Source organism: Vespula pensylvanica, chromosome 14 (genome assembly GCF_014466175.1).
Source record: "Vespula pensylvanica isolate Volc-1 chromosome 14, ASM1446617v1, whole genome shotgun sequence".
NCBI lineage: Eukaryota > Metazoa > Arthropoda > Insecta > Hymenoptera > Vespidae > Vespula > Vespula pensylvanica.
Window position 1 is genome coordinate 876100 of NC_057698.1, and position 25695 is coordinate 901794.

At 26.8% G+C, this 25695-nt stretch overlaps 6 protein-coding genes across 11 annotated transcripts; 2 read left to right on the plus strand and 4 right to left on the minus strand.

Moving 5' to 3' along the window:
- Position 1: 1 nt before the first annotated feature.
- On the minus strand, positions 2-1843 carry LOC122634053 (ruvB-like 1). Its single transcript, XM_043822619.1, has 3 exons — positions 1529-1843; positions 650-1325; positions 2-561 (listed from the first exon to the last, which is right to left on the minus strand). Exons 1-3 carry the CDS (start codon positions 1667-1669, stop codon positions 8-10), a joined length of 1371 nt encoding a protein of 456 aa, XP_043678554.1. The 5' UTR covers positions 1670-1843; the 3' UTR covers positions 2-7.
- A 666-nt stretch (positions 1844-2509) lies between these two features.
- On the minus strand, positions 2510-4343 carry LOC122634438 (solute carrier family 35 member E3-like). The gene is made up of 5 exons (XM_043823386.1): positions 3597-4343; positions 3086-3238; positions 2925-3007; positions 2713-2851; positions 2510-2612 (listed from the first exon to the last, which is right to left on the minus strand). Exons 1-5 carry the CDS (start codon positions 4086-4088, stop codon positions 2544-2546), a joined length of 936 nt encoding a protein of 311 aa, XP_043679321.1. The 5' UTR covers positions 4089-4343; the 3' UTR covers positions 2510-2543.
- Positions 4344-4410: 67 nt separating this feature from the next.
- Positions 4411-11087, plus strand: LOC122634436 (nuclear pore complex protein Nup160 homolog). Of its 3 annotated transcripts, none has more exons than XM_043823382.1 (14): positions 4416-4727; positions 4988-5301; positions 5396-5507; positions 5598-6124; positions 6204-7007; positions 7084-7517; positions 7595-7816; positions 7898-8580; positions 8731-9075; positions 9219-9401; positions 9504-9670; positions 9776-10009; positions 10080-10180; positions 10366-11087. In XM_043823382.1, the coding sequence occupies exons 1-13, from the start codon at positions 4643-4645 to the stop codon at positions 10176-10178; spliced, it is 4209 nt and encodes a 1402-aa protein (XP_043679317.1). In that variant the 5' UTR covers positions 4416-4642; the 3' UTR covers positions 10179-10180; positions 10366-11087. The 3 variants fall into 3 exon arrangements, with proteins under 3 accessions (XP_043679318.1, XP_043679317.1, XP_043679316.1); XM_043823381.1 differs by having other exon boundaries at positions 10937-11087; XM_043823383.1 differs by lacking the exons at positions 9776-10009; positions 10080-10180; positions 10366-11087 and having other exon boundaries at positions 4411-4727; positions 9219-9441.
- LOC122634440 lies at positions 10361-12005 on the minus strand. The gene is made up of 4 exons (XM_043823387.1): positions 11870-12005; positions 10856-10990; positions 10585-10673; positions 10361-10492 (listed from the first exon to the last, which is right to left on the minus strand). The coding sequence occupies exons 1-4, from the start codon at positions 11883-11885 to the stop codon at positions 10379-10381; spliced, it is 354 nt and encodes a 117-aa protein (XP_043679322.1). The 5' UTR covers positions 11886-12005; the 3' UTR covers positions 10361-10378.
- Positions 12006-12034: 29 nt separating this feature from the next.
- Positions 12035-25240, plus strand: LOC122634435 (calcineurin-binding protein cabin-1-like). Of its 3 annotated transcripts, none has more exons than XM_043823380.1 (21): positions 12035-12118; positions 12403-12609; positions 13066-14645; positions 14726-14890; positions 14968-15156; positions 15229-15372; positions 15472-15652; positions 15733-15857; positions 15931-16123; positions 16233-16386; positions 16487-16634; positions 16715-17482; positions 17599-17983; positions 18068-18979; positions 19073-19349; positions 19449-19702; positions 21401-21564; positions 21721-21991; positions 22380-22508; positions 22724-22865; positions 23289-25240. In XM_043823380.1, exons 2-21 carry the CDS (start codon positions 12526-12528, stop codon positions 24395-24397), a joined length of 7374 nt encoding a protein of 2457 aa, XP_043679315.1. In that variant the 5' UTR covers positions 12035-12118; positions 12403-12525; the 3' UTR covers positions 24398-25240. The 3 variants fall into 3 exon arrangements, with proteins under 3 accessions (XP_043679315.1, XP_043679314.1, XP_043679313.1); XM_043823379.1 differs by having other exon boundaries at positions 22724-23389; positions 23525-25239; XM_043823378.1 differs by having other exon boundaries at positions 22724-25236.
- On the minus strand, positions 19376-21870 carry LOC122634437 (pyrimidine-specific ribonucleoside hydrolase RihA-like). Of its 2 annotated transcripts, none has more exons than XM_043823385.1 (6): positions 21732-21870; positions 21089-21169; positions 20792-20996; positions 20538-20709; positions 20181-20437; positions 19376-20107 (listed from the first exon to the last, which is right to left on the minus strand). In XM_043823385.1, the coding sequence occupies exons 2-6, from the start codon at positions 21148-21150 to the stop codon at positions 19796-19798; spliced, it is 1008 nt and encodes a 335-aa protein (XP_043679320.1). In that variant the 5' UTR covers positions 21151-21169; positions 21732-21870; the 3' UTR covers positions 19376-19795. The 2 variants fall into 2 exon arrangements, with proteins under 2 accessions (XP_043679320.1, XP_043679319.1); XM_043823384.1 differs by lacking the exon at positions 21732-21870 and adding an exon at positions 21301-21317.
- Positions 25241-25695: the final 455 nt, after the last annotated feature.

Consider the following 25695-nt stretch of genomic DNA (forward strand, 5'->3'; position numbering starts at 1 on the left):
ATAAGATTTACTTCATAAACTTATCTTTATTTTGTGTTAGAATCTTAGCAGATGATTTTGCATCCAAAAATAATGCACCTACTTCCTTTATATCTTCTTTTTTTATATTTGTACGTTCGTTAATTTTTGCTGTCAATGCTGCTGGAGTTAGAAGCTGCACCACATATCGTAGAGTTGTTTTTGTTCCCAACTCGCCAAGAGTAGATAATGCTTCATCATCTATTTGTAATCCTTCTGTAGTTGCTCGCAATTTTACTATTTGTTCTATTTCTGCTCTTGAATAAGGTAATGTGCGTATAATAAGCAATCTATCCAATAAATCTAAAGGTATTCCATGTGGAGATATTATATCTTCAGTTCCTCTGATCACACAACGACCACGATTTGTAGCGAATATAACTATAGGTGCTATAGCACTTTCTAAGGCACGGTGAAGATAAGTAAATGTTTCAATATCTAACATATGTACTTCATCTATAAACAATACTCCTGGCACCAATTCAGCAATTCCTTGATCAATATATTTATTCACTACTTTATTTATTTCCTTTCGTAATTTATCTAAAATTATATAAGTATGCATTAGTAAGAAAAACTTTTTCTATACAAAAATTTTTTACTATAATATTTCAGAAAAAAATAATTTTACCTGTAATTTCTGTTTTCTTTGGTTTCATAAGCTGTCCCATCATCGACATTATATCTTGTCCTCCCTGTGGTTTAGCATTTGCAACATCTAAATCATGTAAAGTTACATCTTGAATGACTTCTTTCTTCTTGTGCACATCTCCTTTTGGTAATGGAACATATTCTTCTGCCTCCAAATCAAATTCTGTTGCAAAATTATCACTTCTTCCTTGTCTCTTTACAGCACCGCTATTTACTTCAATATAAATTACATCTCCTGTTTCTACTTTTTCCTTTTGTAAAGATTCATATATAGAGGGATCAAGTTTTAATTGTTTTGTTCCCTTAGCTGTTTTCAAACCAATAACAACATGAGATACTGTTTTCCCATAACCACCCATAGGATTTTCAGTCTCAATGGGAGTCAATTCAGTAACTTCTCCTTCGTATACTTCTTTAGTTTCTTTGATTCTTAAGCCAATAGCTCTTCTAAAATTTTCCATAAGAACTTCTGTCTTTTTTATTTCGGAACTGTAAACTTCAGATCCTACCATAGGGCAAAATGGTACCTTATTCCCTAGTTCTTGAGCAATAGCCAAAGCAATTGCAGTTTTGCCAGTACCAGGAGGACCTGCTAACAAAACTGCACGACCTGCCATTTTTTTTGACTTAATCATATCAACGACAATTCCAGCAGCCTGTAAAAGCATATATAAATTCTATAAATTTATTTAAATTGTAAAATAATTTTTACTAAAAAAACTATTATAGAATGCAAAATAATAAAAAAAGTTGTAAAAAAAATATAATTATTTTTTAATACAATTTAGAATAATATTATTTAATAATTTTTTTGAGAAATTTCATATAAATATATAAATTTAGAAAAAAAGATTCTAACCTCACGAGCCAATTCTTGGCCAACAAGACCGGCAGCAGCTTGAATAGCTGTACCATTTTCGTCAAGACCTAAACCTTTAATATGTGTATGAGCAGAAATTCTCTGCGTTTTTGCTGTACTTTTTACTTCCTCGATCTTCATAATATAATAACTTTAATATACCAAGAAAAAAAATATCAAACAAGATCACACCAGTTGGTACCAGTCTGTACTTACCATCAGTTATATCGATGCAGATGCAATCACCTATTTGATCGTTAACCTCTATCAACGTTTTTGTATTTTATTACGAAATAATAGTTGCTATGACAATGCAAATTAAATAAAATATTGCAAGTAGAAAAATCGACTGACGTCAAACTTTTAACACAATTATTATCATTTTAAAGAGATGTATTTCAATTTGCTTCTCATTTTAAAATTGATGTTATTCCAAATGTTTTAAAAACTTGTATATTCTACCATGTAAATTAATATTTATAAAAATAAGAGTAAATCTAAATGAAACTGTTAATATATAGACACATAACACTGTTTAATTGCTTTGTATCTCATTTCGAGATATTTAATATTTTATTTTTACGTTTAACTTTATTCAAATTTCCCGCTATAATAAATGGCGCTTTTAGCGATATGATTTTGTACTACTAACTTAAACATAGATGGCTCAAGAGGTTATAACTTTCTCACAAGTGCACGAATTACGATACTTTTGTATATATAATTGCAACGAAAATTATAATTTCGGGTCCGATGCACCTGGGAAAAATTGCCTATTGCCTATCGCCTATTTTCCGATCGCCGCATAATTTACATTAAGTTTGGTGAGGCCAAAATCCTTTGCCCTAGGTGCGACATAGACCCTTTTTGCTACTTGATAAGATAAAAAAATTAAATTTCTTTTTTTGTATCGCCAGGATTCATTATTTTATTTTTAAAGAAAGTTAATTTCTTTTTTCATGAATATATCATATAAACTTGTAAACTTTATAACATATTCTTTATTTGTACAAAATTACACTTTATACAGAGGTTTTCTTTCTTCTACTGCAAGTTCTGAGGTAACATTTTGATTATCTTTCATCTAAAAGTGACATATAAAAATATATGTAAATATATATATATATATATACTTTAAAAAAATATTAATACATGGATCATAATATAAGTTATGTGATAAGCACCTTAACATGAGCATACAAAATAATCCCAGTCAATGTTAAAGTTATTCCAATTACTTGGTTCATTGCTAAAGTTTCATGAAATACAATTGCTCCACCCAAGAGTAAAAGACAAAATTTTGAATGTCCCACCATATTGTATCTAAGTTTATAAATGAAGGTATATATAATATTATACTAATATTTTTGTATGATTAATCTTAATACAAGGATACGTTAAAGGTGAGGTTTGTCCTATTATCCAGTATGATGTTAGATTTACAAAAAATGCAACTACACCAGACAATACAACCATGAACTGAAAAAATAATAATCAATGAAATATAAATTGTCCTAAAAAAAAATAATTTTTTTTACAATATTAATAAGCTTATACTATATCCCAAAATGTCCAATTATAACTAAGTGTCTGTTCAACTGGTTCCAACAATGGTACAACAACAAGCAGCATAATGGCAGATAAAGGAGCCTGATAATACAACAACTGCATAGGATCCATTTGAAACTCCTTTTGTTTTCTGTTAATTAACTAAAACAGAAATTACAAGAGGTTTGTATCTACAAAATATATTTTTAATATCAAACATTATAGATGCAATTACATTTACTTGAAATGAATGTCTAAAATCAAACTGATATTCTTTTGGTTTAGCATTTAATAATTATTTAAAAACACAGCTGGAATAATGATTTGTTCCAAATAAAATAAAATAAAAAAAAAAAAGAAAAAAAACAGATGTTATCATTAAGTACTTTTGATATGTTTGGTATATTCTTCCAACTGTGGTAAAAGTTCCATCCAATAAAGATATTGATTATATTCACTGTAATCAAATCTTTCTCGTTCACTATCTAAAACTACAAATGTCAATAAAAATATATCGTACAACTTGATATAAAGATGTCACAAATACTCCCAATGTTGCATAAACTGTTCCAATGACATTAAATTGTATGTCATAATAAAAATTCATTATAACGCCAATAATAATTGGAATTAATGTCAATTTTACAAGGATGCTGAAGTGTTTTTTATAAAACAGTATTTGCATTAAAATTATGCAAGGAGTTGTTAGCATTTTAGCCACTTGGTATGTTCCAACTGTATTGTGAGCAAGACTTAAATTTGTTAATACAACAAATCCACAAAATGTAGTGGCAATAAATAACATTTCTCTGATATCAATATTCTTTACGCAAAAAACATCCATTCTCTGGCAAATAAGTAAACCAATAAATGTAATAATAAAATGTATCATAGACAATGTAATATTAGGAAATTTAGTATGGATATATAACCACTTATTTAATAATACAATAACAATGGAAAAGAAAATATTTAATATCAAATAAAATGCAACGACAGCTTTTTTATTCATTTTGACACACCACGTATTATTCCTTAAAAGAATGTCACAATCAAGATGAATTAAATTTTTAATATTTTTAAGTTAAATCTCATAAACATTGAATGTGCCGGTAACATTTTTAATTAAAATCAATCGTATCTGCATACAGATAACGATGCTAAGCACAAATCATTAAGGAGCATTTTCTAACTTGATTAGATTGATATTGAATTGATAGAAACGCCCCCCAGTGTTATTTTTAGAAAACTGTTTAAATCAGGGCTGCATAAAACAAAAAGTTTATATAAAAAATAAAGGGCAATTGCAAATATTACAAATTTAAATAAGATCACTTGAAAAATTTTTACGTGGCGCATTCACATGTATTCTACATCATTCTACTATCAAGTATAAATAATAAAAAAAAAACCAATCTCGTTCTAGTTTGAGGAATGAACTTTAAATTGTGTATCAACCTTAAATTTTACTGGAAAGTACCGCGTTCGATACCCGCTAAAATTTGTGTGAATGTTGTGATGTGAATAAAAAAATAAAGATTTTTGTTGTGTATTTAAAATTAAAATATGGTAGAATATTCTTTAGGATATCGAGAAGTTGTTCCAGATCAAACTTTACCTACAAAATGGAAAGAAATTATTTTGAATACAGGTGAGCGTACATAACCTTGAATAATATCTCAATAAAAGTATTATATATTTATACAAATTAAATATAAAAATTGATACAAACACCAAAATGATAATTTCAAATACGTAATACTTTTATTTATATACGATTATTATATTTCATAAACAATTGTTTCGAGAATTTTTTTACAAGTTCACCTAACCACAATATTTTATGCCTACCCGGCATCATATTTTCTGATGTTTCGTGAATGAAACAATATAAGTAATATTTTTTTTTAGGTGGAAGTCAAAGTACTCTACAAGATATAAAGGTACCAGAAAGAGCTGGTGGTTATTCTTATAAAGATGATTCTAAATATTTTACTCGTAATCGTTTTATTTATTGGAGAATATCCCATGATGTACTTGAATTAGTTGAACAAAGTTTAGATGTCAATCTTGTTAAAAACAGAGTAAGATATAAATTTACGGGTACTCCGATTCTAGATGGTATCTCTATCCATGAGACAATAAATTCTGTTATTATATTGGTAGTAACAGTTTCTAGTGTACATAAACTTTCATTTTCACATCCAGATAAAATTCATAAACAGGTAAAAGTTTATAATCACTAAAATTTAAGAAGAAATAGTTTATATATTATTATATAATTTATTTGTAATCAACAAAATTTTTTTTTTTTTATAGGAACAAGAACATCATGCAGATATTAATGTTCAATCAATATTTAGTGAAGCATCTGCACAAAGTGCGCGTGATCCACATACATTTCATATCATCACTAGTGCCGGAAATACAAGTAAGTGGATATTTATTTTTTTATTGAATAATTAATATATTTAATTGCTTAATTCATATAATAAATATATTTTTATTTGTATTCATACAGATGCTCCAGTATCACATGCAGCAACATCTTGGTTAACATTACAAGATGAAGCGTTATTTGCTCTTGCTTATAACTCAGGAACTATATTACTTTTAAGACTGGATATAGTTACAGGTCTTGTACATTCAAATGATTTAAAACAAGATTCCATAGTGCCAAGATTTCTGAGTGGTATAGCTACTGCTTTCAGAGGTCGTAATTCTGAAGCTCATGTTGCTATTTCACTTGTTATACATAGTTATGGCAATGATATATATTTATTTGCTTTATGCCGAGAAGGCAATATACGTATGTGGTCTTGTAATAGAAATCAATGTATAGCAGTAACTAATACTGCAATTGATAATCGTATTGCTTCTCAAGGAATTCAAGGTCATATGTTAAGAAAAAGTTTGAGTTCTAACAACGAATTATATTTAGGAACTTTTTTAAAGTTTGGAGCAAGTTGTGAATTTAGTATTCTCAAACCTGTTCAAGAAAATGGTGTATTTAAATTTATCAGACTGTGTACTTTGTTTTCACCAGACGTATGTATTACTATCAATATTTTTTGTTTATAACAAGTTTGTAATTAGGACAGTTTATATATATATATATTATTTACAGCAACACCTTGTAGATTTTTCTTTTACTGATACACATTTATGGGCTGTATGGAGAACAAAAGATATGGATAGTGTTGCAGTAACTCATGCCCATTTACCAGTAAATGGAATGCATATCAATTCTGAATGGGAAACTGTAATCTTAGAACAACCACCAGATAGAGACTATATAGTAAGCGATCCTGGTACAGATCCTAGACAAGCCTACATTAGTTACATTTTTCACCCAGGACAATTTTCTTTAACGGATATTACCAAAGCACTTAGTATTTATAGAAAATCAAATCTTATTGCTGATATGAGATTGTCACCAGCAATGTTAAAAGAGCGAGTTTGTGTGGCAGTAGAAGCAGAAATACGAGCTGAAGTTATGGATTATGAATTAATGGATGAAGATTATTTGGAGATTGCTAATCGTTGTTGGTCTAAATTTTATTCATGTGTTATTCAATATCATGCAAATGGAACAAGACCAGTAGGTTTACTATTGCTACCAAATGTTTTTGGCGTAGTTCTATTAAAAAAGTCCTCATTTTCATTGCTAAGACCAATGGAAGCATTAGAACATTTGATGCTTTGTAATGACAAGTCATACACATCCCGTTTTAAAACAACACCAGTTTTATCACAAGATGAGGACATATGTCAAGATCTGATCACTTTAATGGCAAGTTTAGTAATGTTGGAAGAACAATTATCTGAAGAGCTTAAAACTGGGATAGAAAGAGAATTGTACCATTTAAAAAGTCCAGATCTTATTATTGATGATATGATATCAAAATTAATGTTAGAACCAGAAGATCCTGTAAGTGTATTGTTATGTTTTATAATTTTTAATATCTTTTTTAATTGTTCGTAATATTTTTTTATTATTTTGTCAGTTGTCTAACTACGATTTCCAATCAGAACTTTATCGTAAATTGGCAAATGTAAAGGATATTTCTAGTGCAATGGCTATGTTGTTGGAGGCATTGACATACGATCTAGGACAACCAAATAAATTACAACTCGAAAATAATGGTCCAAATGCTTCTAAAATTTTATTGAATGTCAATCATTTATTTGGAAGTCAATTGGGTATTTCTGCAATATCAGAAAGTATTGCCCAAATTACACTTCTTAGATTTTCTATTTGTAGAAGCTTATTAATTTTACAACAATTTGTATTACTTCGACCCGAATTATTTGATTCAAGATCATTGCATTCCATCAAATCATCTCTAGCTCCAAGAACAGTTGTACTTATGCAAGCATATTATGTCGTCGTTTGGATATGTGAATGCACTGCTATGTATTCACCTGCACAATCGTTACTGTAAGTATATTATCAATTTAAAATTCTTTAACATACTATTTTTGTATGATTTTTAAATTAATTAAGAAATATTTTAGTGAATCTAGCTCTCAACGTTTATCAATATTATCTCTTGCGGATTCGAAAACAAATACTGGACAGAGACAACTTCGATCTTTGTCTCTATTAGAATTATTTATATGTAGTATTGGTGCACAACATGCACACACTTTAATGGCTAATGCAAACATGGATCCTTCTACTTTAATACCATGGCATTATGGCATGTTGACACATATTACTCTTATAGCACAACTTATGTATCCTTTTTCATATTGTGTTCATTATTATGTTAATTTTTTGTAATTAATCAATCATGTTTTCTTAACTTTTTTGCTTAGATGGCCAATATCAGGAAATTTTATTTTTCCTGAATGGTTACTTTCTAGTTGTCAGTTTTTATTAGTTCAAGAATATGTTAGACTTCTCAATACATGGTGTGAATGGAACAGTGCATCTAGGAAATTTATATTAGCAGTTGCTTTACTAGAAATGGGAGAGTCACAGAAAGCTTGTGATCATTTTTTACGAGCTTCAGGAGGAATTTTAACAGATTCTTTCTTAGCTGATATTTTGTTGAGTTCCAATGTAACTTCAGAAAATAATGCTTTAGCTCAATATTATCTTAAAGTTATTAAGTTATTTGAAGAACATAATGCAGCAGATTGTATAATTGAACTCACTGAAACAGCCATTTCAGTAGCTGATAAAGATGATCATAATTTACCAACTCTCCATTCTATATTATTTATACAACATCTTAATTTGGGTCATCACATTGAAGCTTATCATTGTTTAAATTCAAATCCTGATGCGGCGCGAAGAGTTGATTGTTTGAGACAATTGATCATAACTCTATTTGAAAGAAAAAAATTAATTGATTTAGTATCATTTCCATATGTTGATATGTATGAAGATTTAGAAAGAATAGTAGAAGGCAGAGCTAGAAGTGTCGATTTAATGGAAAATAATTATTATAATTTTTTATATAGTTTTCATGTAAATAAAGGGAATATGAGAAAAGGTAATTTTTATTTTATAATATATATATATATATATATATATATATATATATCAAAAGCATATAATTAGTTAATACAACATACAGCAAATAAAATATGTCTGTAAGTGTCATATATGTTATTTGTTTACTAATATAAACTTATTTTTGCAGCTGCATCTGTGATGTATGAGCAAGCAATGCGTTTAAGTCAAGAGTCTCATTCTGCACCAATCATATCGAGACAAGCACAATGTTTATTAGCATGTATTAATGCTTTACATTTGGTGAGTGAAAAATATAGATGGATAGTTAGACCTGTAATTGAACAAAGCTTCTTGGATGAACCGAATCCGCAAAAGAAAAGAGATATAGATGGTACTGAGATACTACATTATAAAATAAAAAAGCAGGTAGAAGTTTTGGAATTGATTGATATAAAAAAGGAATATTATGTAGTAGACGCAAAATTGAAATTATCTAAAATGAAATCAGAAACACATATTGTTGCACATGCAAGTAAGATTACAATTACTTTTTATTAACATAAAATGAAATCTATCTTTTTTTTTCCATAAAAAAAATTAATAATTTTTATAAACTTCATTTTTTATTTTATCTTCTTATTATTAAACTCGTATAATTTGTATCAAAATTTGTAGGTCCATCTGAACTTAATGTTATTTTATCAAGTATTGGTTTATATACAACTGCTTTACACTTATGTGATGTTTTCAACTTACCTAAAAATTCTATATTTGAAAGTTTAACATCTCAGTGCATAAGATTAAGTCAACATGAAGATCCAAAAGCTTGGGACTGGCTTGTACAAAATGATATCTTTGGTAAATGCTAAATTTGATATAAATAATCATACAGCACATGGTATGTGTATATGTATGAGACATTAGAATTACATTTCTTTCTAATAATTGTATTGTTTGCAGATATGGGAGTAACTAATTCTAATATTGTAAATACTACATGGAGCTTGTTAAAATATCTTTTAGAAAAACATGAAAAGGATAAAAGTACTGATCTTCATAAATCAATTTCTCGAAAACTACTTCAAGATGGAGCATTTTTACCAGAGTGGTTATTAATGTCATACAAAGTATTTATTAATAATTAGTAATATTAATATTTTTTTATAATGTAATTTTAATATAATGTGTTATTAGAAAGTAATAATTTAATTAATAATGTATCTCTATTACAGAAAAGAAATTCTGCTGAATTACTTCGACTGATGATAAATACAGGTCGTGTATTGGAAGCAAGTCAACTTGCAATAGATTATATAAACGCAGTATTAGGTAGTGGAAAAGAATATTTTGGGCTGGAAACTTCATTATTAGCTACTGCTCCACCAGTTTGGTTACCATTTAATACATTGGAAGTTCTATTATTTGAACTCAAACATGCAAGCGAGGAGGATCTAATTTATGTTGAGGTATATTCATTTTCTTTAAAAATTTATTAATGCATGATTCTACTAATATTTATTTTTTAAAAAATTATAGAGTTATCAAACATTACAAGAAACACTGGATAACTACATACAAATATTAAACCGCGTTTCAGAAGACATGATACGTATCAAAATGTTTAATAAATGTTAACAGTAAGTAATTAATTTTTTTGCATACAAGATTTACAATCACAATTTTATATAATATCTAGATTCAAATATTTGATTACATTTCAAAAAGAACAGATCCAATTGTTATTATCTGAAATTTCATTACATCAGTCTTTATCTCTACCAAAAAAATGTATTTGATAATATACTTTTTTTTTTATATGAAGCGATAAAAATTTATCAAGAATACGTTGGTGTATGATTAAGTGATACTAATGTCACAAATATAAGAATAATTCCAAGAATCCCAGCAACAATTGCAGCAACAATATGTGGACATCTTTTAAATAGTACCTATGATAAAGATTCATTTATTTAATAAATAATCACAAAGATGTCTTAATATTAATTATTCTATTAATAAAAAAAAAAATCACAAATTTTACCATTAATATAACTACTACAGCAAGTACAAAAATTGAACCAAGTGGCAATAAAAAAGATGCTGTCCAATAATGTCGCTGTATTTCAGCATCTGTAGAATATTAAAATATATAAAAATTAAAAAATTAAAAAATATTATAAATATAAGTAATAGTAATATGTAATAAAAATAAAAGTATAAAAAAATAAGAAACCATAAATTTAGAAGTCAAATTTGTATATATTGAATTTGTGTATTTATATATTTGTAAACAGATATATAAAGTATTTTACCATTACGCCAATGTGTTTTGTATAAGTAATAAGTGGGTACATCAGATCTTTTTCTAATATTTGCGGTTTTTATAATTTCAGAAGAAAGCAAGCTTTGATTATCCACAGACTGTTCTTCATCTATGGTCCAGTTTCCTGTCATGTATATATTGTTGATATCAATGTCTTATCACTGATATTATACAATAGATATAATACGAATTTATTAAAAAACTATTATTACATTTTCTAACCTCTTGTATGTTTTTACTTTGTGACAACAATAATACACTTTCATTAAATTTATCCTTATGTTATCAATCTGAATTTATACATATAAACGATTACGTTTATTTTTGCTGTCAATTATTATTTTATCTTTATTTTAATATCAATCTTTATATATATATATTATCAATATCATTAATGAATAATTTAATTTACATTTTTATAATTTTAATTTTATGATAATAATCTAAAATACTTTCTAACGTGCTATGTACATAAGAATGTAATCATATTTTTATAATCTAACATTATTTTTCCATAGAAAATATATTTTTAGAACCATTTTAATTCACATAATTAAAATTGTATAAAATTCGCGCCAATAACAATGGCCAATCCTCATCCAGAAATGCAAACATTTTTACAACAGAAGTCAGTACACACTTATTTTTAAATTTACACGTATATATACATATATTTTTATTTTTTATTTGCTTTTTCATCTATATAATATTAAAATTCGTTTTTGAGAAATATCTAAAAATTTCAATATGCGTATTAATGTATATATGTATTATTGATATTACATAAAAATGGTAAAAAAAATCAAATTATTTTGAAAAATATTTTCAATCTATTAATATAATCGTTTTTCAAGATATAGTCATAAATAATTATTAACTGCAATGTATAAATATGAAAAAAAACGATATATATATATATAACTATTGAAAAAAGTTTAACTAAATAATTTAATTCTATCTTTAGATTTTTATTTGTCAATTTAGATACATTGAGAATACTTACCCCAAAACATAAACATCGTTGTGTAAAAAAAGAAATGAAACTTGTTAATGATTTCTTAATCACATATGATATTATTTAGTATGTCGCTTTCTTCATACCAACTGCTCGTATTACTTTATAATATATTTGGAATTCATTGTTCAATCCACTGTAATATATACACATGCTTTTACTTTTCCTATCTTCTGCCGGAGAAAAGATAAACAAGTTGGAAGTTCGATAAGTGTTCTAAGAGATGGAAAAATCAGAGTATGTATTTATGTATATATAACAGATACTTTAATTGTTTGTACGTAAGTATTTGAAATGAAAATCATGTAAACACGGATTCTGCTATCAATTTATTCGATATGGAATCACAATAATTAATAATATCCTGTGATGGTTATAAATAAAAATTACTATAAAATACCATGTGTGCGTATATGACACGATAGATATATATTTTCTTCAATAAAATATGTTATATATTTGTGATCTAAAAGAAAATACGAATTATCTTGATGAGATTTATTCACAACATTATCTTTTAGTTTGTCCAGATAAGATAACCTTCAAACGATCAGACGGTATAGTAATATGGAGTCGACGAAAAAAACCGGCTGATTTGTTGATGTTTCATACGATTAATTGTGGTCCTCGAAGAAAAGGCGAAAATGATGAAAATATCGGCACTTAACGAAGAATCAAGCGAGGAAAGTGAAGAAGAAGATGTGCCTACAATTACGAAAGAAGCTCAAGTAAATTTTTTTCATTTTAATTACTTTTAGCGAAGAACATAACCTTTAAAAGCTATTTGTATCTTTCACAGATGCTATATCAATTTATGATTATCTTTCTTTTATTTATTTAAATACATTATTATCCTCTATGTTGTTTTTACAATTAAATGAAGGATTCTATCCGAATTGTTTATTTCTCATTATAAATAGGAAAAAGCTTTATCCAGCTTGTGACAGTCATTACCCATGTGTCATCTGGATAATATACATTATTGCTTTTATATTTTATACTTTACGAAATCCTAATATTTAATTGTCCCTTTGTATGTATAATTTATTTGATTATATTTCATTAGAAGAACTTGAAATAACAATCTAATTATCTTATTTTTTAATCAAAAGAATAGTTTAGTTGTCAATGGTTATATATACATACATACATACATATATATCCATATACTTGATTTATTTCAGGAACAAATAGCACTTACTGAGTACAATAAAGCCTTAGAATTATTAAAAGAAAATAAACATAAGGAAGCTTTGAATATTTTTAAAGAGCTTTTAGAAACTGAATTGCTGGATGAAGTTGAAAAACCTGAAATATCTGATGGCAGATCAAGGCCTATGTTGTCATTAAAATATTCATGTTATAAAAATATTGGAGCTATTGAAGCGGTATGGGGAAATTATGGGGCTGCCATAGAAAATTATTGGGAAGCAGCTAATTTAGATGATTCCGATGTAATATTATGGTATAGAATGGGTACCATGGCTATGAAAATTTCTAATTTAGAATTAGCTTGTTCATCTTTTAAACAAGGACTGAAATGTAATTCAAACCATTGGCCATGTTTGGATAACATTATAACTGCCCTATATGCTGTACCAGACTATATGAACTGTCTTTTATATATTTCTGTAGCATTAGAAAGAGATCCAAATTACATTAAAGGCTTAGCTTTCAGAGATAAAATTTTCAAAGCTATTCCATGTTTAGAAGAATGTTATAAATTGTATAACAGTGACTGGAGGTTAGATCCACCATTGTATACAGAGTACAATCATATAATAGGAGATAAATTACTAGCAGAAGCAGAAGAAGTGGCAGAGAAATGGGCAGAAGTATGCAAATCAGAGTTTATTCCAAAACCTGTGCCAGAATTAACATTAAGGAAACCTATAACTAATTATACATGGCTTGATATTGGAGAAAGTTTATTAGATATGCACAGATACATTACTGAAAGTGATTTAAGCTTTGTAAGTCGAATTAAATTAATAGTTAATATGCCTAATATCGAAGCCATAGATAAAGATGATGAGTGTGATGTCCAAGAAACTAATGTAGATATAGATATGCAAGAATCACAATCCCCAGATTTAAATGGCACAACAAATGACATAGATAAAAATATGAAAATTGACAAAGAAGAAATAGTAAATCACACATTTGAAGGATCTGAAATTAATGGAAGATTTAATGATGTACTAAACACAGCAATGGATATGGAAATAGAAGAAGATAAAAAATCATGTTCAACGGATATACAGATAATAGAAGATGAAGATCCTTTAAGAATTTCAGATTTAGATGTTTTAAATGAGGTATTACAATTTGAAGAACCAAACCAAACAAAAAATACAGAATTAGATGAACAAATTATGTCTGAAACTGAAGGTAATAGTGAAAAACCTCAAGTTGAAAAAGCAAAGGGTGATGCATACAGTACTGATAATGGAATAATCAATGAAAAGTCCAGTGATAGAGAAAGCGACAAGTCCAATGATAAGATCTATGATAAACCTGCTGAAAATCTAGCAGAAGTACCTAAGATAGATGAGAAATCTAATGAAAAAACAGAAGGAAAAGACGAAGTTCAAAAAGTAAAAAAAAGACGTAGAAGTGCTCTGTGTTTTTTACAGCAATGGGCTTGGAGTTGTAGTAGCATGAGACGATCGGCGCGAGTACGTAGTTCAAATCGAAGAGAAGCTGAAAGAGATGACGTTCAGTTAGAAGAAACACTCAGAAGAATATTCCCAAGCACGTTATTGTAAAGTCTTTAAATATATTTTCCACTATATAAAAAATTAATGATCTTTTCAACTTACAGTTTTTATTACTTCTTTTTAGATCAGATACAGTAAAATTAACAAAAGATGATACTACAAAAAGTATGGATGATACTATGGATACAATGGATGTATATCAATTATTTGTAAATCAAGAAAATAATACTGCTTCTGCAGAAGGAATAAAAAGTTCTGATAGTTCTAAATCACCAAGTCCTGATACAAGGTAATCTTTTATTTATTCATTACAAAATAATAACATTTTTAAGACATTTCTATATCTTCATTAATTTATTATTTTAGTCAACAAACAAAATATTTTGGAACAGAATTAGAAAATGTTGATGTGGGTGCATTTATTAATGAATATAGTAGCAAGAATAATTTAATGATAATCATAGCAAAATTCACAGAATTTATATGTACAAAATGGACTCAAGAATGGCCAAAAGGATTGTCAGAAATTTATTTGGAAGCTTATTTATTTACAAGGTATACAAAAAATGCTTTAACTAATGATAATAGTATATATACAATGTCAGAATTATTATTTTTGTTTTTTAGAGAACATATTCCACATCCGTCACCATTTGATGAAAATATAGATAATAATATTCTAAAATTAGATGCTGAAATGACACTATTATTCGGAGAGCTTCATACAGATAAATGGTTAGATAATAAGCCTGATCTTATAGCATCATCAAGGTAAAAAATTTCAATTTTTATTAATGATATATATATATTTAGTTTTGTTTATTTTTGTACTATAATATGCTACTAACTTACATTGCAATATTATTATAGTTTAGACAAATTAGGTACTGGCATGCCTTCAGAGGAATTAGGTCATATAATATTTACTAGTATTCGAGGAGATCTTTTACATCAAGAAAATATTTTCATTTTATTAAGAGTTCTATGGCTAAAAGCTACTATCTTTTTATGTCAAGGTGACACAGATATCGTTATTGAAACCTTAGAGTTGGTAAGAAATTTTAAAAAAATATATAAAACTTATACAGATATTATTAATTTTTCTATTACATAATTATTTACATATTGTAGTTGCTGCATCAATTAAGAGAATTGGAAGGTAAAAATCACAATATTTGCCTTATATTACCAAATTGTAAATGTAATTCTCAAATCAGTCTTAAAATAGTGGAAAAAAAACTGAAGTCTATACAGAGGTATTTACAAAGTTATTTTACATTACAATTAGACTATAAAATTTCTAATGTATTATTATATTTTTTATAATAGGAGTCAAAAACTTGGTGAAATACAACACTTATATGATGAAAAAAAATATGCGGAATTGTCTTGCGTTTTACAAGATACATTCAAATTTGCAAGACAGAAACATAAATTACTATCTGCCAATCAAAATATAATTGAAAGAGATAAACAATTAGCTATCTTATTAGATAGCTTATGGCAACTTCAACATTATGAGGTTGTATTATTAGATAAATAACTTTTTGAAACAATGATGTATATATTTTTTTTCTAATTAACAATAATATACATAGTAATTTATCATAGTCATATTAATGATATTTCAGGAATGTTATGTATGGGCAGAAGCTTGTCTAAATGAATCATGGCAAAATTATTTGAATGCTTGTGAAGATGCTGAACAAAAAAAGTGGACACGTTCTGTCGTAAATTGTCTTGAAAAACTAGAAGCTTGTACAAAAGAGATAAGTGTATTTGTAGGTAAGAAAATATTTTATCTCAATATAAATTATTATATAAATTATTATATCTAACCTTTCGTTTATTTGAAATATAAAAATGCATCTATTTTTACTTTCAGTAAAATATTTACCAGAATCTTGTCTTTCAAGATTAGTGCAAAATTTAGTTCACATAGTATGTCATCAATTGGATATACCAGAAAATGCATTAGAGATGCCACTTGAAACTGTCTTACCCTGGATTCTATTACATTATATTTTGCAATAGTAAGTTCTATGTTTCAAATATTGTTGATTTTTTATAAATACATTGTTTATAGAAAAGTATAAAAATATTTATTTTACAGTGAAGAAGATAAAGAGAGAGCAAAGTCTGAATCATCTTATAAAAACAAAGCACATAATTCACACAATTCTGAATCGGATGATGAAGATGATGGTATTCCACCTTCCATAATGATTCTATTTATTGCTCACGATTTTATAGGCAAACACTCGTGGTGTTGCTTCCATGATGCAAAGCTCTTATTCTTTACAATGAATTTGATCATACCAAAACTGGAAACTCCACAATTTTCTACTATAAAAAGCAAACTTACTAAATATTTAGAGCAAATTTTCTATTGCTTATATGGTCATCCAAATAGATTAAATAAATCAAAACCTAAGCATCTCGAGGAGCATGGAGCACCTCAAATGGAATTAACATGGGAAGGAGCACAATTATTATTCGATTTTTATAAACCGAAACAAATGCCGATATTAGAATCTCCAAGACTTGCTGCTATAAGTTTAGATACAGAATTATTGTTTAAAAAAATAATTAGATTAATTCCACAAGAAAGTGATCCAAACCAAATAATCGAAGAAATGAAAGATTATATAATGGGTGAAAAAGAAAAGATGCCATGTGTCAAAAAGCCACTACCACATTCTATATCTTCTATTTATTACTTATTAGGTGATTTCTATTTTAAAAATAACAAATGGACACTCGCTGCGCGATATTACTTATTAGATTTATGTCTTCGCCCATCCGGATTAAATTCCTGGGCAGGTTTAGCCATGTCAACAGGAACAATAATAGACATTTGGTTAACCAACTATAGACTTATGTAAGTATTAGTTCAATTATAATTACAATTACAATAGAAGTTTGTCTGTAAAAAGTATATGGTATTAATATAATACATATATACATTATTGAATCTACTTTTAATTTATTATTTAGAAGTGAAGACAAGTTATTAATGAAAGCCAAAATAGCTCAATCCAGTTATCGACACGCTACCGAATTAGCACCCAATCATGTAATAATCTGGACCGAATATGGAAGTTTTGTTTATATGGTTCATTCATTTTGTTCACGTTTGTTAAAACAAGAAACCGATACTTTAAGTATGGAAAAATTTGAAGTATTAGAAAATAGAAAAGAGGAAATGTTGGAAATTGCAGAGCAATGTTTTCAATCATCCAATCGATTATTTATGGCATGTCATGGAATTGACAACATTAATAAAATACAGGATGAAAGATGGTTGTGTCAATATATGCTTGGTAAAATTGCAGAGAAAAAAAATGAAGATCCACCTATATTTCTAAGTTGTTATGCACAGGTCAGTTTATATTTACCAATATATTTTATAATTTTTTCTTTTTTTTTTTTTTAACACTCAATATATATTTTTACTTAATTTTAGGCTAGTAAATTATTATATGAAAATAATGCAGAGTATCCTCGTAGAATTAGTCATAAAAATCCACAATACCTTTCTATTGAAGCATTAGAAGTGCATTATCGAATTCATGCAAGTATATTAAAATATCTTGAACAACATGAAGGTAAACCTCTAAAAAAATCATTAGGACAATTGTTTCAATGGCATCTTAAAAACTGTTCTGAAGGACCTTTTATGAAGTTTCAATCAAAACTATGTGAAAAAAAGAAAGAAAATGATTCAGATGCTGATACAAAAACTATTGGAAAGGATCCTGATAATTTATCAGAAACATATAAAAATGTTGTGAACGTTAATCAACGTTCCTACAGTATTGAAGAAATTGAAATTATAGATAGAAACATACAAGATAAAAATCTTGATGGCAATCGAACTACTGAAACATTAAAATCAGAAACCCGTAAAAGATCTTCAGATAATCAGTCTAATGATAATACAAAAAGATTAAAATTGGGAAATATTTCTCATCTTCAATTGATGCAGGACGTTGTAGCTTTAATAGATGATCTAATTACAAAAGTTTGTGACATGGTATTACAAAAGGAGAAGGTAACAGACGATATTATGGTATTATCAAGTGATGAAAGTAATGAAACTAGATATCAAAAGAAAAGAGGAGAATCGGTAAAAAATATTGATACTAATAAAATACAATCAAAAATGGAAAAAAATAAAAAAAACATATTAGAGATGTCCAAAGCAAATAACATATTTGATTCTTGTGAAAAAAGTGAAAATGTGCAAGATTTAATGGATGCTCTTATGAAACAAGCAATGGAAATGAGCCAGGAAACACAACAATCTTTACCTGATGATGATGATACAAGAAAATTTGAAGGAAAATGGCTTCAAAATGAAGATTTACAAACTACTGTAAGTTATTATTCTTAATATTTGTATTATAATTATATGACTTATAATTAAGTTTTTAATTAAATTAATTGCAATAAAATTATTTTGTTTTAGGATAAGGAAACAAAAGATAAAATAGGAGACAAAAAGAAAGTGCATACATCTGCTCCTAAACAAGAAGCTACTTTAAGTAGAAGAGGCTCTCAAGAAAGTACTACAACAACACAAACAACAACAACGACAGAAACAAATAATTCTAGTTCAAGTAGTAGTGATGAATCCAGTAGTAGTGAAGATAGTTCTGAAAGTGATAGTTCAAGTGACAGTGATAGTGATTCTGTTGAAAGTGATATTGAGAAAAAAAAGAGAGATAGTGATATCATAGAAAAAGGTAAAATTATTTAAAATAAAAAAGTCTTATATTAAAAATATTTATTAATTTCCCATTGCATTCTTAACTAATAATATCATATTTTAATGTAAATTACAGAAGAATATATGACTGATGAAGAAGTAGCAACTTTAATCGCGTATTGCCTGGCAGGGTTGGAACAGTGCATATTAAGGTTTAATGAACATCATAAATCTTTTTATCGACTCGCTCATTTTTTCTTTAACAATAGAACAGCTAAAGATACTACTAAATGTAAAGATTTATTATTGGGTACATACAATTGTCAATTTTATCCTGGACAAAGCTTTCAAGGACTTTTTGCAGATAGGAAGAGTACCAATTTTTTTAGCGTAAGTTTTTTTATATTTTCATTTATTTTAAATACCATGTAGATAAATTTAGAACTATTGTAATATGTATTTAGTTATGTTTGATGTTATTAATCATTGGAAATAATGTAGTAATTTATCTTTGAACATTACCATATCATATTCCTGAATTATTTTGGCATTCTTTATTCTATCAGTAGATTCTTCATAATCTACAAGAACAGAACCTCGTCCTGCTCCATCAATTATAGGATATATATTTTTTATAGTTGATTTTAATATAAAACTAGGCCATATCATAGTAGCAACAGCAATTGCATCTATTGGGCACCATTTAACCATAGAATTTAGTGCAATTCTTTCTGCTTTATTTAAAAAATCTACCATAGTAGAATTCAATTTACCAAAAACATTGTGACGCCATTCCTACAAAATCGTAGTAAACAATTATTTGTGAAATTACATTATAACTTAAGTTCATAAAATGTACAATTCCTACCAGTGATATGTTATATGGAAAACATATATCCCAAGGAATAAGTACAACTGGTATTTTTGTTGTAGAATTTAATGATATAAAATTACTTTCTGGATCCTTTCCAAAATTATATTCTACATTAGGCTTAAAATTACCAATTCCTGCTACACTTCCACCCATTATAAATATATTTTTAACATAATTTTGCAAATTTGGTTCTAAAATAATAGCTGTAGCTATATTAGTCAAAGGACCTAAGCATATTATGCTAATTTCGTCTAAAAAAAATCAATTTTTAAATTCATTAAGATTGAAAATAATTAAATAGAAATGTGTAGCTATCTTTTACATGCCTTATTTTCTTTTAAATAAATTTACCTGGATATTGTTTTACCATATCTATTATTGCCATAGATGCATGCTTCGTTCTATTTATTTTACCAGTAATATTTCTATCAAATTTAAAATCTCCTAAACCATCTTTACCAAAATAATTTGATGCAGTAAAATTATATATTAGTGGTTTTTGACTACCACTGTAGACAGGTATCTAAAAAAAAAATAAGTAAATATAAAATTATTTTCCTATAGTACAAGCATTTTTAAAGTTTTAATAACTAAGTTGTACTTACATCACTTCTATTAGCTATTTCTAAGGTTTTAAGAACATTTTTTTCTACATTTTCTAAATATGTATTGCCATATGTACATGTTATTGCTAAAATTTTAAAGTCTTCATAATTAGATTTTTCATATGCAAGTGCTAATAATATTGCTAATGCATCATCACTGCCTGGATCCGTATCTATTATAACACTATTACGTGCAGTCACATATCTTCGTATAACATTATTGTTATTAAATAAAAAAAGTATTATTCAATATAATTAATATCCAAATGCATTTAAATATTTAACAATAGTTCTTACCTAATATCAAATGCCAATTTACAATACAGGATTATTATGAAGGTTATGTAATAGATCTTCATTATTAATCCTGAACAATCCCTGAAATATTTCATATATAAATTGTAAATAGATTGGAGAAAAATTGAATTTTATGTTAATATTTTCAATATTTCGTTATATTACATTATACACAACATATAAGTAATATATATTATATAATTTGTATTTACATCACTTTTTGTTAAACTATTTTTATATATTCTATATTTAGCATAAGTATTCCTACTTTGTCAACAAGTACTTATAAATTTTATGTACTATATATTTTAGGGTGTGTGGCATATACCAAATCGTGAAATTGATAGACCAGGAAGTTTTGCATCACATATGTCAAGATGTGTAACACTACTTATGCAAGTATTAAAAGAAACAAATGATAGTCGAATGTTAATGCAACTGTGTATACAACTTGCAAAGATACCAGATTCTGACAAGTAAGATTTATTTTAGATAGTAACCATTAGAATATTACTATATATTATCTAATAAGTTTAATGATTTTCATTACTATAAAAAATTTAAAGAAAGTAAATTTTATATATAATGTTTAACTATTACAAGTTACAATATATTTAATATGATTTATATAGGAAATACTTACGTGATTCTGAAAGAGAACAATTATCTCGTCAAGCTTTAACTCTTTGTTTACAATCTTTGAGGAGTAGAGTACATACAATGGGATCACCTAGTACAATAGATAGCGTGCACCTTATAAGAACAGATTCAAGAACTCAAGTTTTATTGGATGTATATAAAATATATCAGCAAATTCAAAAACATTTTCAAAATAAAGAACCAACTGTACAAGCATTTGCTTCATTACTTATAGATACTTATAAAACCTACATTGGTAACAAAGTAAGTAATCATCAATAATAAGCTTCTATTGTTATCAAGTTAAAGATAACAGAAAAATTTTTAATATGTTGAGATAAGAAAATTTCCTATTAAGTATAACACATATTAAGAAATACTTGTTATTATATATAATAATACTATTATTTTTCAAAATAATTACATTGCATATCAAATATACAATTGTACATATTATATATAATTGCATATATTTTTTAATTTTTAAACATCCTAAAAAATAAATATAAAAAATATGGGGAAATAATATTTATTGATGTCTAATTTATAGAATATTCTTTGAAAAAACAAAAAAAAATATCTTTCATAAAAAAATAATTTCATAAAAAATAAAATAATAAATCTTTCATAAAAAAAAACTTTTTGTTTTCAGAATTTAGATGGAAACATTTTGGAAATGGCTATTAAATGTTGCCAACGACAAATATTAGCAAATAAAATAGCTGCAACAAATAATGCAGGAAGTAATAATTCACAAACTTCAGTTGCTTCTTCAAGCCCGGTAATCCTTATAATTTTTATGTTAATTAATTATATTGTTCAAATTTAGAATTTATATTATTATTATTATTATTATTATTATTATTATTATTATTATTATTATTATTATCATCATCATCATCATCATCATTATTATTATTATTATTATTATTATTATTATTATTATTATTAATATTATTATTATTATTATTATTATTATTATTATTATTATTATAGGCAACTACGTCTCAAACACAAATTAATTCAACATCACCTCAAGCATCCCAAAATCGTAAGCCCTACAGGAACTTAACATCAACAGGTAGACCAAGGGGAAGACCACCGAATGTTAACAAATACTTACAAGCAATGCAGCAAGGTGGTAATATTATGAATCAATTTAATTCTAAGAATACTTTTGCTAATTATATAGGTACACCAGGGAATCGTGCGCTAATGAACCCTTATTTTATGAATCCATTGATTGATCCAAATATGTTATCAGCAATGCTTGCTAGTAGTTTAGGTGGTAACATGATGGATCCTATATCAGCCATGACTTATTTAAACCAAGTAGGAAATTATCAAGACATTCTTAGACAATATCAAACAAACCTTTCATCATTATCTAATTTAACTAGCAGCTTAGCAAATAGTACTACTGCTACTGTACCCAGCATTAGTAATATACAAACAATGAGTACATCCACTTCTAATACAACTACACCCAGTAGTATATCTAATCTTAATAATATAAACACATTAACAGTACAGCAATTATTGAATTTAAGTAATTCTACAGTTCAAAATACGCGATCAACACCAACGTATCATCAAGCAACGACTAAAACTACTACAACCACATCAGTAACTAAAGATAGGCCTAACATATCTATAACTCCAGTAAGTACGTCATTACCTCAAAAAAGCAAACCTAGTAGGCCAAGTCCACAAACTGATGCATTACCTGTTCATATTCCTAAATCTCTTCAAATTTCACAAGCTTCTAAAACTATTTCTCATCCTTCAACAACACAGGTTTCACTTCTTAAACCATCTATTATCCAGCAAGTTAAAACAAGTCCACCAAAACAAATGACTGCACCCCAAATTCGAGTTTCCAAATCATTAACTGAGCCTCAACCTGCACATAATTCTTCGCTATCGCATGCACCTTTAAAAAATAACAGTCCATCAAATTCAAGCGTAGTACCACAAGTAGCACATGCATCAATAAGTCAATCTTTAAATTTAAAACCATCACTGCCAATGAATTTACCTACATCTAGATCAGGAACTTCATTACAACATAAATTACTATCAAAAAAAAATTCTCAGAGACCATATCATCACACATACGTGCAAGGTTCTTTACGAAAACAGAAGCTTATTAATAAAAATGTACCGATCATGTCAAGTAATTTTCCCAACATGGTAAATAATATGACAGGAAATTCATCATTAGGACAAACATCTTATATACCTACTGAACTAAGTGGGATATCTGTAAGTCCAGTAGCACAATCTGGAGTAAAAGGATCAAATGTCAAAGTTAGTAATTACAAAAGGCCTTCAACAAAACCGAAATCTGTTATAATGGATGTACCAAATCCATTATCAAATTCATTTCCACAAACAACCTCTGCAGAAGCACTTTCTATGTTGTCTCAATTGCAGCAACATTCACATTTAGAAATAATACCTCAACAGAAAAGTCAAATAAAGACAAATGTAGATTTTCCAAAAAATCTTTCTTCAGCAGTAAGTGTTGTTCCACAAAAAGTTTCTGAAACATTGAGACAACCAAATTCAGATTGTATGACATTATATGATCTGCCAAGAGGAAAATCTGGCAAAAAAGTTGATAAATCTGCAAATGATAGTGTAGAGATCATTACATTGGATGATTAAAAATTTCTGATAAGTAACAATAATGTTATTTTCAACAGCTTTATCATGAGGTAATAAATTTTTCCATTCGTCTTTTGTTACCTATGTACATGTTGCATAAATTATATAATTAAGTAAAAATAATTAGCACAACTCTATCAAATAAGATTAGTATCTATTTAATAAAATTCAATTACTTTTTAATCCTTCATTAACAAAATAAAAATTATATATTACAATCAGATAGATGATTGTTATGTAAAGACTGAATAAGCGTAATAGATTATATAAGGATATCATTTTTAAGGTAATCCAGATTAGATTGGGATCCATAAATTATTTACTAATCTTATAAGTCATTAAAATGTTATAACATGTACAAACACGAAAAAATCTTTACAGAATATATAACTCAAAATTTTCTTCACATTGCTAATGAAGGATTCAAAAGTATTATATAAACCTTTGTGAATAAATATATTTATAAAATTCATATCTTTATTAATTGTTTATTTTCATACGAATGTACATACCATAAATGCAAAAACGTCATCAAAATGTATTAGAAAGAGTTCATGCATATTTGTTAAAAATTCATATTTATGTCAGTATTCTATGTGACCTATACTATTGAAATTTATACGCTTATGTATAATCTTCTTATGTATATGAATAAGATATATATATTTATTATTATACATATTTATTTCCGAGTTATATTTTATCCCACAAATTTTAAGGAGACTGAATAGTTTCTTGTAGCAGTAATAAAGTCAAATTTTTATTATATATTGAAAGAAATATCAAAAATTCGTTTCAAGTATATTTCTAGTACATCAATTAGCGAAATAAATGTTTAAAATACCTATAAAAAAAAATACTGTTAAGGGATACCTCAAATTGAAAAAATTAATCACTTATCAATATTTTATAATTGGTTATTATTGTAGCAATAATTTGAGCATCATTTACATTTAAAGACTTTTCTATCTTATTTTAGTTATAAATCATGTTTATGAGAAATTAATAGCATAGTTTTTATTAACATTAATTTAAAGTAATTTTTTTTATTTTATTAATTTAAAATGTTATAGCCCAATTTTTAAAATCAATACAATTATTTATTGTAAACATTTATTATAATAATAAGTTGGAAATTAAATTATAACAGATTTATTTTAATTATATATTACTTATTTATATAATATCAGTTTTTTGTTTATTATATTAAATAATATATACATAAATATCAAGTTTTTATATATTTTTATAAATCACATCATACTATAAATAAAATTACAAATCAAATCATAAACATA